Raw genomic sequence first — 17,880 nt, forward strand, 5'->3', positions numbered from 1 at the left:
TTCACGATTGTCAGGGGAGTTACGCAATATAATGCTATTCTTGGTAGGAGTTGGCTTCATCGCTTGAAAGCGGTTCCAAGTACTTACCACCAAACCTTGAAGTTCCCTCACCAAGGCAATATCGTGGTGATCAAAGGAGATCAACAAGCTTCCAAGCGATGCTATGCAGCTCTTCTAAAAATGGTTCAGGAACTGCTCCAATAACACTGGGGGCAGGTTCGGTACCTGCCAAATAGCAATTACAGAACGAGTCTCCCTCTCAAGACATAGTGTTGGCACCTTTGGATATAATTCCATTAGATTCTATAGGGCGAGATGAGAGGAGGACTCCCCCAACATTAGAACCAGTTGACGAAGTCGACATAGGAGATGGTTCCAAACCTCGACGAGTCTCAATTGGCACCATGTTAGACCCGAAGACTAGAGAATAGTTGATAAATTTCTTACAAGAATTCTGAGATGTATTTGCTTGGAGTTATGAGGATATGTCTGGAATTGATCCCTCCGTCGCCTGCCATAAGCTCAATTTGGATCCGAACGTCGTGCCAGTTAAGCAGAAACTTAGAAAGATGGGTCTCGAACGTACTGAGGCTATCGACAAAGAGGTGGATAAATTGCTTAAGGCTAAGTACATACGAAAGATCACATACCCTACTTGGATCTCTAATGTTGTAGCTGTTAAGAAAAAGAATGGGAACTGGCGAACGTGTGTCGATTATAATGGATGTGAACAAGCACCGTGTAAAAGGATTGTTTTCCTCTTTCTCGTATTGACACATTGGTCGATGCCACCTGCGGGACATGAGATCTTCTCTTTTACGTGGACGGCTTTTTCGGTTACAACCGGATACTCATGTACCCTCCCTCGATCAAGAGCATACTACTTTCATCACGGCATAGGGAACATATTGTTATCGGGTTATGCCTTTTGGTTTAAAAAATGCAGGGGCAACGTACCAACGCTTGGTCACAACGATGTTCAAAGATCATATCGGTGATTTTGTCGAAGTCTATGTTGACGACCTCCTGATCAAAAGTAAACAGAAGTCTGATCATCTTATACACCTTCGTGCGTCTTTCCAGATCCTGAGGAAGTATCGGATGAAACTTAACCCAGCTAAATGTACCTTCGGTGTTACCTTCGGGAAATTCTTAGGACATCTGGTTACTAAACGTGGAATTGAAGCTAACCCAGACCAAATCAAAGCTATTCTTGATATGCCTTCTCCAAGGTCTCCGAAAGAGGTACAGCGGTTGGCTGGGCGTCTTGCCGCACTTAACAGGTTCATTAGTAGAAGTTCGGATAAGTGTCAGGTTCTGTACAAGTTACTAAGGAAGAATATACGCTTTGATTGGACCGACGAATGTGAGATGGCTTTTAGGGACTTAAAAAATTATTTGTCCTCCCCTCCCGTGCTCACTACCCCGAAGCAAGGAGACGTTTTAGGGTTATACTTAGCCTCTTCCGAGCATGGCATCAGCGCTGTATTAGTACGAATTGATGAGAGGAATATCGAAAAGCCTGTCTACTTTGTTAGTAGAGCCCTCCTGGATGCCGAAACACGATATCCGAAGATTGAGAGAATAGCTCTAGCTCTAATCTTTGCTTTTTGAAGCTACGACCATACTTCCAAGCACACACCATCGAGTCATCATCCGAGTATCCTTTGAAGTCGGTCTTGGCAAGACCAGATAGGGCGGATGTCTCTTGAAATGGTCCATTCAATTAAGGGGAATTTGACATTATTTATGTCCGAGAATTTTACGAGAAGGGGGCAAGCTTTGGCTGAGTTCTTGATCGATTTTCCTCTAGATACCTCAAACCGACAGCGGTAGCAGATTCGAAAAGTCACCTCCTCGCTTTTATGGAGTTAGATCTAACCTAACTCACTTCCTCATAGTCGTTCGACCTTGGAGTCATATCCCAGTTGGAAGTTGTTAAGTAGATGGATCTTCCAATGACCAAGGAGCGGTATTGGTGCGGTACTCTTGACTCCAGATAACACTAAGTTAGAAAAATCAGTGCATTTGGGGTTCAAGGCATCTAACAACGAAACTGAGTACGAAGCTATGCTAGCGGGCTTGTCTATGACATTAAACTTAGGAGTACGACATCTCCACAAGATTCAATGACTCTCAATTAGTTGTTACCTGTGAATGAGGGTGGTTATGAAGCTCGAGACCCTCGTATGGCTCAATACTTGGAGTTGGTTAGATCTCTTACTTCTCATTTTGAAGATCTAAATTTCATTAATTTGCCTAGACTGGACAACAGGCATGCCGATTCACTTGCCTACTTAGCTTCTTTGCTTGGGGATATTAAAGCTCGTTCCATTCCCGTCGAATATCAGTCAGCACCTAGTATTGAAAAAGAATTAGTTTGTCTTGTGGCTCCAATTTTGCAAGCTCCAGTGAGGACCTGGATGGATCCGTATCGTTCTTATCTTTTAGATGGCACTCTTCCGTAGAAGAGACAGAAACCTGAAAGTTGTTAGCCAAAATGGGACGTTATTTACTTGTTGGTGAGAACTTGTATAAGAAGTCTTACTTAGGACCTCACCTGCGATGTGTTATCATGCCGAGGCTCATACTTTACTTGATGATACACTTTCGGCTTAATGTGGAAAATCATCTTTGGGGCAGATCTTTGGTACTCAAGATACTCCGGCAGGGGTACTTTTGGCCTTATATGCTTAAAGATGCGGACGCTTATGTCCGGAAGTGTGATGCTTGCCAAAGACATGCTAACTACATCCATGTTCCAGCCGAAGAACTCCATCCTCTGGCATCTCCGTGGCTATTCGCTCAATGGGGAATGGACATTGTTGGTCCTCTACCTATAGCTCCTGGTAACATGAAGTTCCTTTTAGTTGCAACAGATTATTTTACTAAATGGATAGAGGCAGTCCCTTTAGCGAATATCAGGGAGGTTGATGTCACGAAGTTCATCTGGAACAATATCATTTGCAGGTTCGGATTACCTAAAGTCATTCTTTCTGATAATGGGACACAATTTCGGGGCACCAAAACACACGCTTTTTGCCGAGATTGGGGCATTGTGCAACTTTTCTCTTCTCCTGGATATCCTCAAGGTAACGGTCAGGCAGAAGCCTCTAACAGCGTTATTTTAGATAATTTAAAACGGAAACTCATGGAGAGAAGCAGATTGTGGGTTAAGGAGTTGCCTAAAGTACTTTGGGCCTACCGAACAACTCCTCGACGTTCGACTGGAGAATCACCTTAATTTCACTCTCACTTATGGTACCGAAGCTGTCCTTCCTACTGAGATGAGGGTCACTACCCAGAATTCAGATTTAGTACTCACCCTCGACAATGAGGAAATTCTTTGTCGGGAATTAGACTTGTTGGATGAAAAAAGAGAATCTGCTGCAGCCCTTCACGATCGGCATCTTATCGGCACCGGTGAAAAAGGTCTTTGATAAAAGAGTCACGACCTCGATCTTTCAAGGAAGGGGATTTGGTCCTCCGTATGGACCCCGTGCCTAAGAAATTAGGAGCTAATTGGGAAGGTCCGTATGTCGTTGATAGGATAGTTGGCAATGGTAGTTACTATCTTAAATCCATGGATGGTGAAGTTTTTGTTAAACCTTGGAATACTGCAAACTTGCGCAAGTATTTTCAATAGTAGTTATCTTTCTCTTTGTTAGAGTGTTACCCATGGAACACTGCGAATTTCCGCAAGTATTTTTAATAAAAGTTATCTTTCTCTTTTCAGAGTGTTGTTTCTTTTAATTTATTATTTTTATGTTGGGATACTTTTTGGATGTTGGGTGCGAGATCCCATATGTTGGCCACACTTGTATCAGAACCTTAAGAAAGCTTTCTTTGGATAATGAGTGAAAGATCTCATATGTTATTCCATGTGTGTGCTTAAGAAAGTTTACACTTAGCTTGGATTTTATCTAGCTAAAGCGCCAATTCTAATGCCTTATGCTTATAAGTGTCGCTTTTATGCATTAGATATCGATCATTTAAGGACTCTACAGAAATAATCTGAGGGGCACACCCTACGTTCCTACAAAGTCTTATTTCTTAACAAAACTAAAGGTATTTACAGGAATTGACACAGGGACAAACCCTATTTTCCTACAAAACCTTGTTTTTCTAAGATGCGGAATATGAATTTGTATAAAATATAATTCAACACTTTTGTCATTTTCCCTCAATGGTCGAATGTGCAACCATCGTATGACAGAAAAGTAGGGCATCTGTGTATACATATTTATGCAAATAAGGAGAAAAGAACACCACTTCCTAGCTAGCCTGGAACTTCAGGTTTGGAACTTGTCCAAGTTCCAAACTCCACTTCCTAGCTAATTAGGAACTCCACGTTTGAAACTCTACTTCCTAACTAGTCTGGAACTCCACGTTTGGAACTTGTCCAAGTTCGGAATTTCATTTCCTAGCTAGTCAGGAACTCCACGTTTGATAGCACGCATACTTAATTATTTTGAATCAAATTTAGCAAAGTTTCACTCAAAATAAATACTCAAGTATAGCTAATCAAAAGTCAATTACTAATAGATAAGTAAATTGCAACTTAATAGCATTTTAAGGATTTACTTATCGGACGAGAATCGAGGTTTCTTCAGGGCTACAGGAAGTTATCGATCAATTCCTCGCCTCATGCACATCTCAAGATCATGGTCTTCTTCAAACCTACTTCCAAACCTTCCCCTCGAACCTTGTTGATACTTTTGTGAGGCCAAATCATCCTCTAGCTTCTCTTGAAGTTTGTCAACATCAATCTCAAGATCGGGATACTGAGGCGTCATCATCATGAGGGAGGGTTCCGGATGCCCAAGCTTGATCGAAGTTTCTCACCATATCGCTTTGTCGTACTCTGGTTCAAGAATGTCAAGCACGCGACAAGCGGTGGAGATACCATTCTTGTATGCTTCATAACTGACCACATCAACTAGCTCGGTGTAGAATTCGTTCACCTCCTTTACGCTCCTTTCAAGAACTTCGAGAATCAGAACTGGGGCAAGCAAGGAATTGGAAGGAGATGCAAGTTGATCTCTCAGTAGCTCAAGCTCTGCGTTAGCTTTGCTTAGTGATTCTCCCAATTTCCTATTTATCAACTGAGAGCCTATCAACTCTAGTTCTGTCAACGCGGCACTTTTGTTAACTTCGGATAGCTCGGATTTTAAAGGGTCCAGTTCTTTTTGTAAAGCCGTGGCTTTATCCTCATAATACATCTTCTGATTCTTCAACGTTGCAAACTCGCCATTCAAACGGTTTCGATCAGCTTGCCATGCCTCACGACAGCCGTCATAGTGGGAAGCTCGTTCGGCTAAGTTGTTTTTTACTTTAAGAACTTCTTGATGCTCAAGTTTGGTGAATTCAAGGTCTCTTTCAAGATTCTTGTTCTTCTCTCTAGTCTTTCTAAGATCTCTCTGAACGGCTCTGACCTACTCAATCTCATCGGCTAGGCTTTCATTCTTCCTCTTGCTTATATCATAATCACCTTCTAATCTTTTAATCTTTTGGTTGGATATGAGGAGTTGCTTCGTCAAGTCATCTTTCTCTCTTGTGAATTTATCCACTTCATCCTGATTCTTACGCAATAGAGCATAAGTCGTGGATGCATCCATGCTAACTGCAGAGTGCGGAAAAATTACAATTTATGTATCGAGAGCTAGTGTATATAAACAAAAAGACAACCGAAACGATGTCGAAATTGAAGTACAAAATGGTTACCTTCAACATATGTCGACACATTAGTTCGGGCTGCCGTTCGCCAAATACTCTTTTATGTTTTGCTTTCTATTTGGGAAGCCTCATAGATTCAACCAATCCCAAAGCAACTCCGGGTCCTTAAAAGCGTATCTTGGTCAATAATCAAGGGATTCTCTCGGTAATCCAAGCACTCGAACTGGAACAAATGGGTTTGGAGTAAGTTTAGAGTTCAAAGATGTCGATTTAGTCTTTTTCCTTAAAAGCGAATGTCCTCATCTTGGGAAATGGAGAAGGAGATTTCCTTTTATTCGACTCAATGGATGGAACACGGTTATTGTCGGATACAATCTTGGTAGAGTAGGTTTGTTCCACATTTTCGAGGTTCGTTATCAATTCGGATCGGATTGCATGAAGTCCACATTTTCAATATCGACCAAAGGGAACTTCGACATTACTATCTACCCCATAGTGTCACCACCCACTTCAACATTTGACTTATTTGTATCATAAACGAAAAGTTGAAGGTTCGTGTTTCCACCGTACTCTTTATTCCCGAGGATTGAACGCGACTCTAGACTTTCGGTTCTAATGGGATTTTCATCTTCATCGAGAATGATAGCGTTGGAAGCTTGCCCAATTCCTCGTTCGATGCGTTTTTTTTTATAGCCTTACTCACGCCCATGAAACGACAACCTCGGGAGGAGGTTTATTTGATTTGCTCGGAGCTCCCTTTTTTATGATAGAATTTGACTTGGAAATAAGACCAAGGACCTTCTTTGCCATAAAGGCCTCCCTTGGGTACGAAGTTGTAGCAGTTTCGGGGTTCCCACCCATATACCCAACTCCGGGCTCCAAAGCTTGCAACTCCATTGGTGACATAGTCAGATACTCTGAGATTAATAATGGGTCTGGAACTATGGACGCAGGGCGTTTCTCGGAGTTTGGGAGTGCAATAAGGGCTATCACAAAGATCTCGTTCCACGGAGTTAGAGACGGAGTCCCACGCTCACTCTCTCCTTTGACAAAGAAAAGCGGACCCGGATCCTCTTTCGATTATTATCAAAGGTGACATCACCCCATTCACCACCAGCTTACACGATAGCATATTTACGCGGTAGTCATCGTTGTTTTACCTTCAGATAATATGACGCGTTCAACTCCTGGTTTAGCGAGAAAAGAGTGCGATCTCCATTATTTAGGATCATCGGTTTATAGAAGTATGATATCACTCCATGAAGTCACCAATATATTGTGCTTTCGTCCCAATATGTGCATGTATGTGACATTGCGAACAAACCAAAGCATTACTCGTTGATGATCGAGACTTGGAAGTACTCAAGGGCATCCGCCATAAAAAGCGAAGGCAAGGGGAGTTGGAGTCCGACTTTTCGATAGTCCAAGGAATATCAAGGGATTTTCATCGGTTCCAAGGTCGGCAGTCCATGGATATTCAATTTTGATTTCTTTTGGAATTGCAAATGTGTTACGGATCTTTTCCAAATCCGAAATATCACCGAATGGGATAATATTCCAGTCAAAAGTGGGGATTTTAGTTTTCGGCGCGGTCGAAAGAGAAACATCGGTAATTGCTTTATAACCTGGAACTGCTATAGCAATTGAACCTGAAACGGCATTGCCCAGTACTGAATCCGAAACGGCATTGCTATTTAAAGGACCCGAAGCTGATGGGTGAGACATTGAAAGTAAGACTTTAGACAGAAAAACGTGGTTGTTGACACCTTGACACCCAAAGCTTCAAGTTCTTCTACACAAACCTTAGCACACTTTGAACTCAATCTCTCAATCAATCAAAGAAAGTATAGGTTCAACACCTTGTGTCCGGCGATCCGCTAATGGAGAAATTATCACGAAAAAAGTCTAACTATAAATTTGAGGTGGTAATGGAGGCTCACAGGAGGTTTATATAGTGTTTAGAACTCTAAAAGGGGTTATACAAATAGAAAGAGAAAAGGAGTTCAGCAGGGAAACGAATTCAAGGAAGGCTTCAACAAGTATAAAGATTCTCTTTATTCTCTCTTCCGGATGACTCAATTCCGGATAAGTAGTGGGTTTCACATCTCCTGATGACTCAATTCCGGATGACTCAATTCCGGATAAGTAGTGGGCTTCACATCTCCTGATGACTCAATTCCGGATGAGTAGTTTGCAACAAGCTATTAGAATACTGATGACTCAATTCTGGATGAGTAGTTTGCAACAAGCTATTAGAGTACTGATGATGGGGCGTTTGAGACTACTACGGTTGAGACTACGAATCTGGCGGATTTGTTGGATTGGGCAGATAAGGATATGTTGGATGCTAAGTATTAGGAGATTAGTATGTATAAGACTGCTTTAGAAGGGAGGAAAGGGGAGTTGGCGGATGGAGAGACGGATAGAGATGATGATTTGAAAATTCAGATTGGGAATAAACTGAGGAGGGATGCGTTCTTGGCGTTTAGAGCTCTTTGTAAGTCTATGAAGAAGCCTCCGAAAAGAGGCGTTGGTGATCCTACGTTGATGCGTGGGAAGATTGTTGGAGCTTTTGAAGATTTTATTAGAGAATCTTTGGAGCTATCTTTAGGACTAGTGACAGTTTTTTGGGTCTTTGTTAAAGCGGTACTTATGTCTATCCTTGTTGAAGAACGATTTCTACCCCTTATGATCGTTTTTCAGCTTTAAATGTTCCATATTTATTAGCTTGGTATCAAGATTTAGAGCTGGATTGAAGGCAGAAATTGGTGTATTCTTTCCTATGATAGTTCTCGAGTCTTAGAAAATGTTGCTCTACCAAATTTTCAGCGAAGATGATAGTACTCAAGTTTTTGGAAAAGCTTTGTGTTGATTCACGATCTTGGTGGATATTTTCATAAATTATGATTGTGATGTCAATTCATCTAACATATTTGAGAGGATGGTCAACGGACTCTGAAAACTGCTCAAGGTGTTCTGGCTGGAGTTGCTACTAGCTTGTTCTTTGCTACTGCCTATGTTCTTGCATATTCGTGATATTGTTAAACACGGATGAGTAGTTTGCAACAAGATCTTCGAGTTTCATGAACTAACGACGGATGCATGTACTTGAACGCGTTGCGGGTGCATATGGCATCGAATCGTGTCTTTGGAGAATTCTTGAAACCCCGGAAGATCCCCGAGGATACGTCACCAAAGCATGAAAAGATCGGAGGCTTTACGGTCGATGCAATCGGTTGTTGGACAAGTCCTTAAGAAGTTGTGTCATGATACCATCACAAGAAGGTAAAATTTTATCCTCCGTGGCCCTCGCATATATCGCCAACAACACCAACCGTGATGGCACAAACCCGATACTCTTCAAAATTCTGAAGGCCCATCTCAAGATATTTATAAAACTTCGGGCATGTATTTTGCAAAAGCCGGGCCCGCAGTGTAAGCAAGAGCTCCAATGGCAAGCATGGCTTCTTCATGCACCGTGGCACTTCGCAATCAAAGACCCTAAGGAATAGGGTCATCATCCGGGTCACGTCTTCGCATAAATAGATATTTTGTTGCATCGGATGCTCTTAATTTCTGTATGAACACCTGCAAACAGACCCCTACGAGAGAAGACCTTGCAACTCTGCTGTCTCTCTCTTCTCATTAGATGCCGATTTCGCGCCTCGAACGTTTTGTGAAGCTCCATCATTATGAGAGGAACAAGTTGCAAAACCATGGGAGCAGATCTCATCGATGCTTGACCCTCACAACTTCATTTAATGCCTCATAAGCAGCCGGGTTCGAGGCGTGACTCTCCGGCATCTTCTCGTGGGACACATCGAGAAGTGCTTGGACAATGTCCCGGAAAAAGGAGTCAAGGGGAGGACAACGAGCCTGAATCCTCATAACCTTGGGCAAGAAAATAAAGAGCACCGCAGGCTTTCTCAAAGAACATTTGGAGCATCTTTCATACTCGGACAAGAATCGTGACAATTTGTCGACAGCGGTTTTGCGGGGTAACTATGGCACTTTCCATCGTTGGGCCATGAAGGAATTCAAATATCCTTCCAAGTGTCCAGGCAGTAGTGTCCTTCTCATGGTTATTAAGATCTTTCATCAAAGCGCTAAGCATGAAACTTAGAGCGACATTCATAATAGAAGTGAGCTTGTCAGGAGATGGTCCCTCCATGATCGAACCAAATGCATATGTAGTTGCTTCCCTTTGCCTCCAATCTGCTTTTGTTATGTTCTCCTCAATAAATGGCATGACAAGTGGGACAATATCGTCTCCCACAGTCCGTGCAACCAAACCCAAGCAAGTTCCTCCAGCCATTGCAAGGTTCCAAGCCCCTTCATCCCCGATCCCGAGCCATTGCAAATCAGCAAAGATCTAAGACAGAAATCGAGTAGGATCTTTATGAATGAGTTCGCTCATGACAGTTGCTGCAAGTGAGAATACCCTACCACCATAATCTTTTGCTCTTTTGAAGATAATACAAAGGCAATGAGTGTGGTTTTTGTTTTGACACTTTGACTTTTGTTGTCAATTCGGATTTGTGAGCTGCGATTTGATTTCCACCTCCAAAACCAAGTGAAGAAAGAACATAAACAAGTTACGGTTCGGTTATGGGCTTATGGGATGTGAGCCCAAGTTCAAGGGTCCATGTCCGGACCTACAAAAAAAAAAAAAAGTTACACTTACGGGTTATATAATATGAACGCGTGCGAACCTAAATGAGTTTCTGCTCAACAATTAACGCTTTATGAGGCTCGGTTCCAGTTGCACTTGCAGGAGTTCAAGTCCGGTCATCACAAGGCATTGTATGTCCGGATTTCACCAGGTTCCTAATGTTCAAGTCCGGATCATCACAAGGCATGGTAGGACCGGTTTTCACCAGGTTCGGCCTAATATACAAGGTTCGGGGCATGGTCATGGCAGGTCCGAATTTACAGTTCCTTGCACTAAAGTAATGCGAAATTTTGCCGATATATTCCACAAAGAAAATTGAGGCATAAGATGTCGCGTACATTTTTACCCGGCCTTTTTCCTTAAGGGTTTGATTCACAACCCATGAATAAAAAAGGGGGGCATCTGTGTGTGCATATTTTAGCAAATAGATATGTAACACATGGTAGCATCTTCGTAAGGCTCGGATATGGTCTTGGTGTGGGTAGAAAGTACCATAACACACTTCAAGTCCAAATCCTCTTACTTCCTAGGTTCGGAAGTGAGACAAGAAGAAGAGGTTCGTGGACTTTGGAACTAGTTAGAGTTGTAGGTTCGTATAACCAACTCCTAACTATGAACTCTAAATCCGGAACTCAACTAATAGGTTCGGAGCAGGTTCGTGGGCTTCGGAACTAGTTGGAGTTGTAGGTTCGTATAACCAACTCCTAACTATGAACTCCAAATCCGGAGCTCAACTACTAGGCTCGGAGCTCTAACTACGACTCCGAACCTAAACATATTTTTCTGTTGTTTAAGTCAATAAAGGAGACCTATTTGACTTGGGAAACATGGGGCTTCTAGAAGAGTCAAGATGAGACTTAACAAGATACGGTTTCCTAGTTAAACACTAATTGGGAAACCTCATCTATTCATCAAGGTGATACTTAACAAGAGACAGTTTCCTAGTTAAACACTAATTGGGAAATCTCATCTATTCTTATAAATAGAATAGTTGAACTACGCTTTGAGTTTGATTCCTATACACAGGATACGTAGGCAGCCATTAAAGAACGTGGTTCAACTCATCATCTTCTAAATCTCTTCTTCTTATTGATTCAATACTTCTAGTTGTTCTTTGATCATCAACAAAATATTTGTGTTTCTTGATTAGGAAAAATCATCACACAACTACCAACCTGCGATGACCAAAGCTCCCCTTAGAGGGCATACATGAACTGAAAAACTCAACATCATTGTCATCAACTCTATACTCCGCAATATCTACAAATGTCATAGAACCCTCATCAGAATTTGAAGGATCATGATGAAGTATGAACAAGATGGAATCAATTGAGCAGTTGGGCTGCGAAAAGATCATGTGTGACACCATCCCTGCGAGTATCACATTTTTACAGTTTATCACTTACCCACTACAAGTTCACACATAAATCAAACATCCAAATGTCTTAAAGCTTTACAACATCTGCCCTACCTTCCTTTGTTTCAATATCAAGGATTAACATCTAATCAAACCAGTGGTTTCCCAATAAAATAACTAGCTTACAATAGGTGATGTTGAAATCCCTAATTTTAAAAACCTAGAAAATTGAAAACCCCCACTTCAATTAAACCAAAAAACGAAATTGAATTAACATAAAAAGGCATGTGTAGATGTTGGTTATTTTGGCACTACGACCTGATTGATTTGTTGGATAGGGAATGGCTGCCCACTCTTCTTGGGATAAGAGTTGCCTACGTATCAAGTTTCTCGGGGTCAACTTGAATCAAGCCTTACGTAATTCATCTCTCTATTTATAGATGTGTGCTTGAACCGTTATGGATTGCAGATCCACCTTGTGTGCTATCTTGATAATTCGTCATTAGTGTGCTGTTACAAGGTTAATATTTCCTTGATTGTGGCGTTGATTGAGCTCCAAGATTGTACTAGTTGATATCATTCCACGAATGGCTATAACTGCTGCTGGTGACGACCTGGGTGCTGGGTCGTTAGTACGATCTGATATTGTGGGACGAGCTGAAGTAAGATGTCCTGCCATACAGACACATGCTCTATAGTATAGAACGGAGGGTACGTACACAGCCCCCTTTATTTTTTTATTCGTTCTGTGGACATCTATTGCTTGGAAGAAGAAACGGTTTAAAAAGTAAAGTTTTGAAAGCACATGTCTGACAGCTGTTCTGTTTTGAAAGGTTTTGGGGAATGTGCGGGAACAGTTTGGGCTGGATTTGTGGGCCCAAAGTTACGGTGATTTATGGGCGTGTAATGATTTAGGTTTTGGGAACACGAAACGTTTTGATTGTCTCGAGGTGTTTGGGCAATTGAGGGGTTTTTAACTTGTAAAAGCTTTTTGTTTGTTCACTTTTCAACCAAAGGGAAAAAAAAGGAAATATCCAAAGCGAAAGGAAAGGAAAGAAAACAAAGAAAAAACTTCTCATCCCTTGCCATCAGGTTCGTGTTTTCAACTTAAAAATTTGAGCTTTCCTTCTTTCTTTGATTGTGTAATGTCTATGACTAGTGATAGTTTGAGTGGTGAGCTTGAAGTTGGTAAATTTAGAGAGAGAACGGTAAGTGACAAAGAAGTTGAGGAGAGGGTTCGTAGTGGTGATGAGGCTTCATCGTTGGAGACGGTGGATGTGAGGAAGCCTAAGTCGGAGGATTGCTATGCAGCTTTGAGGGAGGAGTTTGGCTTGGTGGAGTCTGACCTGGTCATGTACGACCTAAGGGGAGAGAGGAATTTGTTTCATAGCGACTACATTCCTTGGGGTGGAGGAGTAGTTATTTTCTATAGGCAGTTGAAGGCTGGGATGAGGTTGCCTTTTTCCTGTCTTACTGTAGAGGTGTTGAACTTTTTGGGGAAAGCCCCTTGTCAATTTGTGACGAACAGCTGGAGGATTCTCCATATGTTGGACTTGTTTAATGACAACGGCTATAACATTTGCTTATCGGATGTGATGGAGCACTTTGTTGTGAGGAGGTCGGGTGCTATGAATTTCAGTTTTCATGTTTATAAGGGGAAGTCTCCTGTTATCGTGGGGGTGAGTAAGGAGGACTGGAGTTGTAGGCCGTTGTTGACTGCGGGTAGATATTGTCCTCCTGGTTTGGAGATTGAAAATCGGGCTATAAAGTTGCCTGGTAGGTCGTTGGTTTTAGGTCGTAATGTGTGTATGATATATCATAATTTGGACGTTCTGATTTATTTCGTTTGTTTTTGCAGAGATCACTATTTGTTTTCGTACTAAGGCCGGTGTTATTGAAAGGTTCGCTTGTTTGAGTTTAGAGGATAAACATGCTTTGTTGGGGGAGGTTGCACATTTTTTAAGAGGCGCGGAGAAGGTCAACCGTAAGAGGCTGGAGCAAAAGGCGAGGGCTTGCAAAGCTGCGGTTGTTATCTCTGATTCTAGTTTGGAATTTGCCATGGTGAGGGAGAATCAAAAGAAGGCACCTGTTTCTAGAATGAAAAGGAGTGAAGGTGCTGGTGACAGCCATTCTGGTAGAGCTAGGACGTCTGCTAGGGTCGCTGAACACCATTCTGGCGCAGTGAGGACGGCTGGAGGGGTGATGCCTTCCAGACGTCCTGAGTTGGGTGAAGCAAATCGTTTGTTATCCCAACGTTCTGAGTTGGGTGATGCAAATAGTTTGGCATCCCAACGTTCCGAGCTGGGGGATGGACGGCGCTCTGCGTCCAACCGCTTCTCCTCTGGTGATGCAAATCATTCTGCATCCAACTGCTTCTCCTCTGGAGATGTGGGTGTGGGAAGTGTTGGTGGTACTGCAGGTGGCAGTGTTGGTAGGGAGGGTGATGCTCCCACTTTGTTCTGAAAGCCTAATCTGAAAAGGCGTTCTGAAGTGGTTGAGTCGAAGGGGGCTAAAAAGGCCCGAACTGAGTCTGAAAACCAACCTGGTGCTGTTGAAGGTCGTTCGTCTTCAGGTCGAGTTCATCTGAAAAGGATGAACCTGATTGATTCGGCTGCTGAGGATGGGGTGGCTGAGGCCCGTGGAAAGAAGAAAGTTGATGAGGTTGAGCCTGTTGCTGAGCAGGGCAAGGGGTCAGGAAGTACGGACCCAAGTAAAAATAGTGACAGTGCTGTCCTTGATAAGATGGTTATGTATGAGGACCCTTATAGTGGGCTGAAGAAGTTTGTTGAAAATGGTGACTGTAGCTTCAAGTCCAAGTTGGTTGGTGGGGAGTTGTTGGAGAGTATTGTGTTTGACGGGGATAGGCGCAAACTGGATAATAAGGGTCTGGAAATGAATTTGGTGGAGATGGAACGGTCGTTGTGCTATGTGAGTATTCTTCCGTTCTGAGTTTGCTTCTTTTGGGCCTTGTTGATTTTGATCCACTCTAATATCTATATTTGTTATCTTGTTTCTTAGGTTATGGCAATGTATAGGAAGCTAAAGGATATGGCGTTTATCTCTGATCATTACAAAAAGGAGCTGGATGTCAGCAAGCAAACTTGTAGCAGGCTGGTGGATGAACAACAAGTGGACAGAACTGAGGTTGCAGGGCTGAGGGATCAAGTGCAACAGTTGGGTGGTAAAGTGGCTCTATTGCAACCCGCTCTGGACTCTGCAAAGCTGGAGGTTCAGCAATGGGTCGCTGAGTGCAAAAGGTTGCGTTCCGTTGCTGAATGAGCTGAGATTGCATATAACGGCTTGGTAGAAGTATGATCGCCTTAAGATGTCTGTTGAAAGTGGGATACATAAACCCTAAACCCATATATATATATATATATATATATATATATATATATATATATATTGAGGTCGTTTTCCCGGGATAACCTGGGGGCCTCGGTATCTAACCGATTTTGTATTGAAGTAGAAATATTTAAACTACTTACTTGTTGAAGTTGGTTTGAAGTATGCATGTGATTGCCTTTGTTGCTACTGATTTGTTGTTTGACGACCTGTGCTGCATAATACTAGTCCTAATGAACTGCTTGACTTTTCTAGGTTGTCTTTTATATCAGGTGGTAGAGCGTTTGAGTACGACCTGATGTATTTGCGTAGTTAGCACCTAGGTTTCGTCTTGTCCCCAGGTGTACGCCCTGATTTGTTCCTTTTGGGGGAACTTCTGATTGATATAATTAGCCTTTAAGTGGCCATTATATTTGAGTCTGTCTTAAACCTTTTGTGAGGTTGTAAGTTGACTTGGGGTCCTTTTGGAGGTCCCCTAGATTGAATTTTTTCTGATAATTGGCCTTTGAGTAGCAATTACAGTTGAACCATACTTAATCCTGGAGTTAGTATTAAGTTGGTTTAGGGTCATTTTGGGGGACCTTGGTTTGAATTGATTGAAAATTAACCACTACGTGGCTGTTGTTATTGAGTCATTTTGGACTCCGTCTTTGACATCCGACCTGACACTGTGATGTCTTAAGTCGGGCTGTGTAGTGTGAAATGCAAGGTGCTCATGTAATGCAAAAATGATAGTTGCATTCAAAGTATTAATGAAATTTCATTCATATTGACTTATGTAGTTGGAGAAAAACTTATTGATAAAAGTGCTTAAGGAGAGCTGTATTCCAAGGTCGGGGAAGCCTATCACCGAGCTGGGTTTTGATCCAGTATGCGTCATTTCTAATGACTTTGTCAACAATGTAAGGGCCTTCCCATGTTGGGTCGAGCTTGGCTAGTGCTAAAGTCTTTTTGAGGACTAGGTCGCCAACTTGGAAAGATCTTGGGACAACCTTCTTGTTGTAAGATCGTTGGATTGTTTGGTGATACCGAGCTAGGGATATTGCAGCTAAAATTCTCTTCTTTCTTCGAGGAGATCAACTTCTTTTGCCAAAATGCTGTAATTGTCTCCTGACTCGACTATGTCAGAACGTGTGGTTGTGAGTGTGAATTCTAATGGTATTACCGCTTCCGTTCCAAAGCAAAGTGTTAAAGGAGACTCATTTGTTCTGGCTCTGCCTGTTGTTCTGTATGCCCATAGAATGCTCTCGAGCTGCTCTGGTCATTGGCTTTTCTTGCTCTCCAACTTCTTTTGGAGGTTTTCTTTGATTGCCTTGTTGGTGGCCTCCGTTTGTCTATTGATTTGTGCATATATAGGTGTAGAAAATGCTTGAGTGATGCGCCATTTTTGTAGAAAAACCTTGACTTGTGTGCCGGCAAATTGGGTTCCGTTGTCCATGACAAGGGTGTTTGATAGACCAAATCTAGTGATGATATTGGTCCAGATGAAGTTGATTACATTGACTTCCTTGACTTGGACTAGTGGGATTGCTTCAACCCACTTGGTGAAGTAATCTGTGGCTGCTAGGATGTATCTGAGTCCTGATTTCTTTTGTGGGATGAATGGTCCCATGATGTCTAGCCTCCACATGTGGAAAAGCCATGGGCTGGCTATGTTGATCAATTCCTTTGCTGAACTTAGATGATTGTGGCCAAAAGTTTGACATTGGAGGCATTTAAGAACGTACATTTTTGCCTCAATATGCATGCCTGGCCAATAATACCCTTGGGCTATTGCTTTATGTGCCAGTGATCTTGCTCCTGCGTGGTTGCTACATTCACCTTTGTGGATCTCGTCGAAAATGAGTTGTCCCTCCCTTGGAGTTATGCACCTTAGGAGGGGTCCTCCTGCTGATTTGCGGAATAGTCTTCCGTTGATCACTGTGTATCTTGGGGCTCGGAATCGTATTGCATGAGCATTTTTTGTTTCTGATGGGATCTCACCATTTAAGATGAACTTGAGGAATGGGCCCATCCAAGATTGATTGATCTCTTCTTCGGATGAGGGCTGGAAATCTGTGAGGCTGTTGATACTTTCTTTCTGGTAAGCAGGTCGTTCCAAAATGTCAATGTAGACTGTGGTCGGACATGCCTCTTGTGTTTTGGAGGCTAGGAAAGCCAAGCTGTCTGCATGTTTGTTGTCCTCTCAAGGAATATGTTCTAAGGAGAATGTTTTGAATGAGCTGATTATGTCATAGATGACTTGAGCATACTTTGCCAAGTTTGCTCCGTTCGTGACATATTCCTTGGTGATCTGCTTAACGATTAGCTGGGAGTCGCTATAAGCTTTAAGCTTTGAGACTTGTAGTTGTTGTGCCATGCGGAGGCCTGTGATCAATGCTTCGTATTCTGCTTCGTTGTTGGACGTTGCGAAATCGATTTTGATTGATTTCTGTAGCTGGGCTCCCTCTGGTGAAGTTAATACAACCCCCAGTCCACTACCACTATTATTGCATGCGCCATCTATGTGGAGGTGTCATGTGTTTGGGGTGGCTTGTTAATAGAGTGAAGTGATTGGCTCAGGTTCCCAGTTGATGCCTTCGATGGGGAAATCTGCCAAAAAATCAGCAATGACTGCCTTTTCGAGGCGACGCTTAAGGGAACGAACTTCGATGTGATGTTCTCTCGAGTTCTTCACCCCATTTGGCCATCGCGGGCGCTTTTTGTTGTTAGAACTCAATATCTCGTTTGATGGGTACATCAGTGATGACCTTGATGCTGTGAGATTGGAAGTAAGGTCGGAACTTCTGAGCTGAGTAGAGTAAAGAAAGCATTGTTTTCTCCAACGGAG

General features: G+C 42.5%; 1 protein-coding gene and 1 pseudogene across 1 annotated transcript in view; one reads left to right on the top strand and one right to left on the bottom strand.

Moving 5' to 3' along the window:
• The window catches only part of LOC147514953 (uncharacterized), an 18,366-nt gene extending 4,198 nt beyond the window's left edge, over positions 1-14,168 (top strand). The window contains exon 2 of the mRNA XM_086592752.1: positions 13,564-14,168. Coding sequence (XP_086448878.1) covers positions 13,564-14,168 — 605 coding nt within the window. The remainder of the gene's footprint in view (positions 1-13,563) is intronic.
• Positions 8,718-11,717, bottom strand: LOC147514954 (importin subunit beta-1 pseudogene; annotated as a pseudogene).
• Positions 14,169-17,880: the final 3,712 nt, after the last annotated feature.

The sequence above is a fragment of the Coptis chinensis genome, chromosome 2, assembly GCF_015680905.1.
Source record: "Coptis chinensis isolate HL-2020 chromosome 2, ASM1568090v1, whole genome shotgun sequence".
NCBI classification, from domain to species: Eukaryota; Viridiplantae; Streptophyta; class Magnoliopsida; order Ranunculales; family Ranunculaceae; genus Coptis; species Coptis chinensis.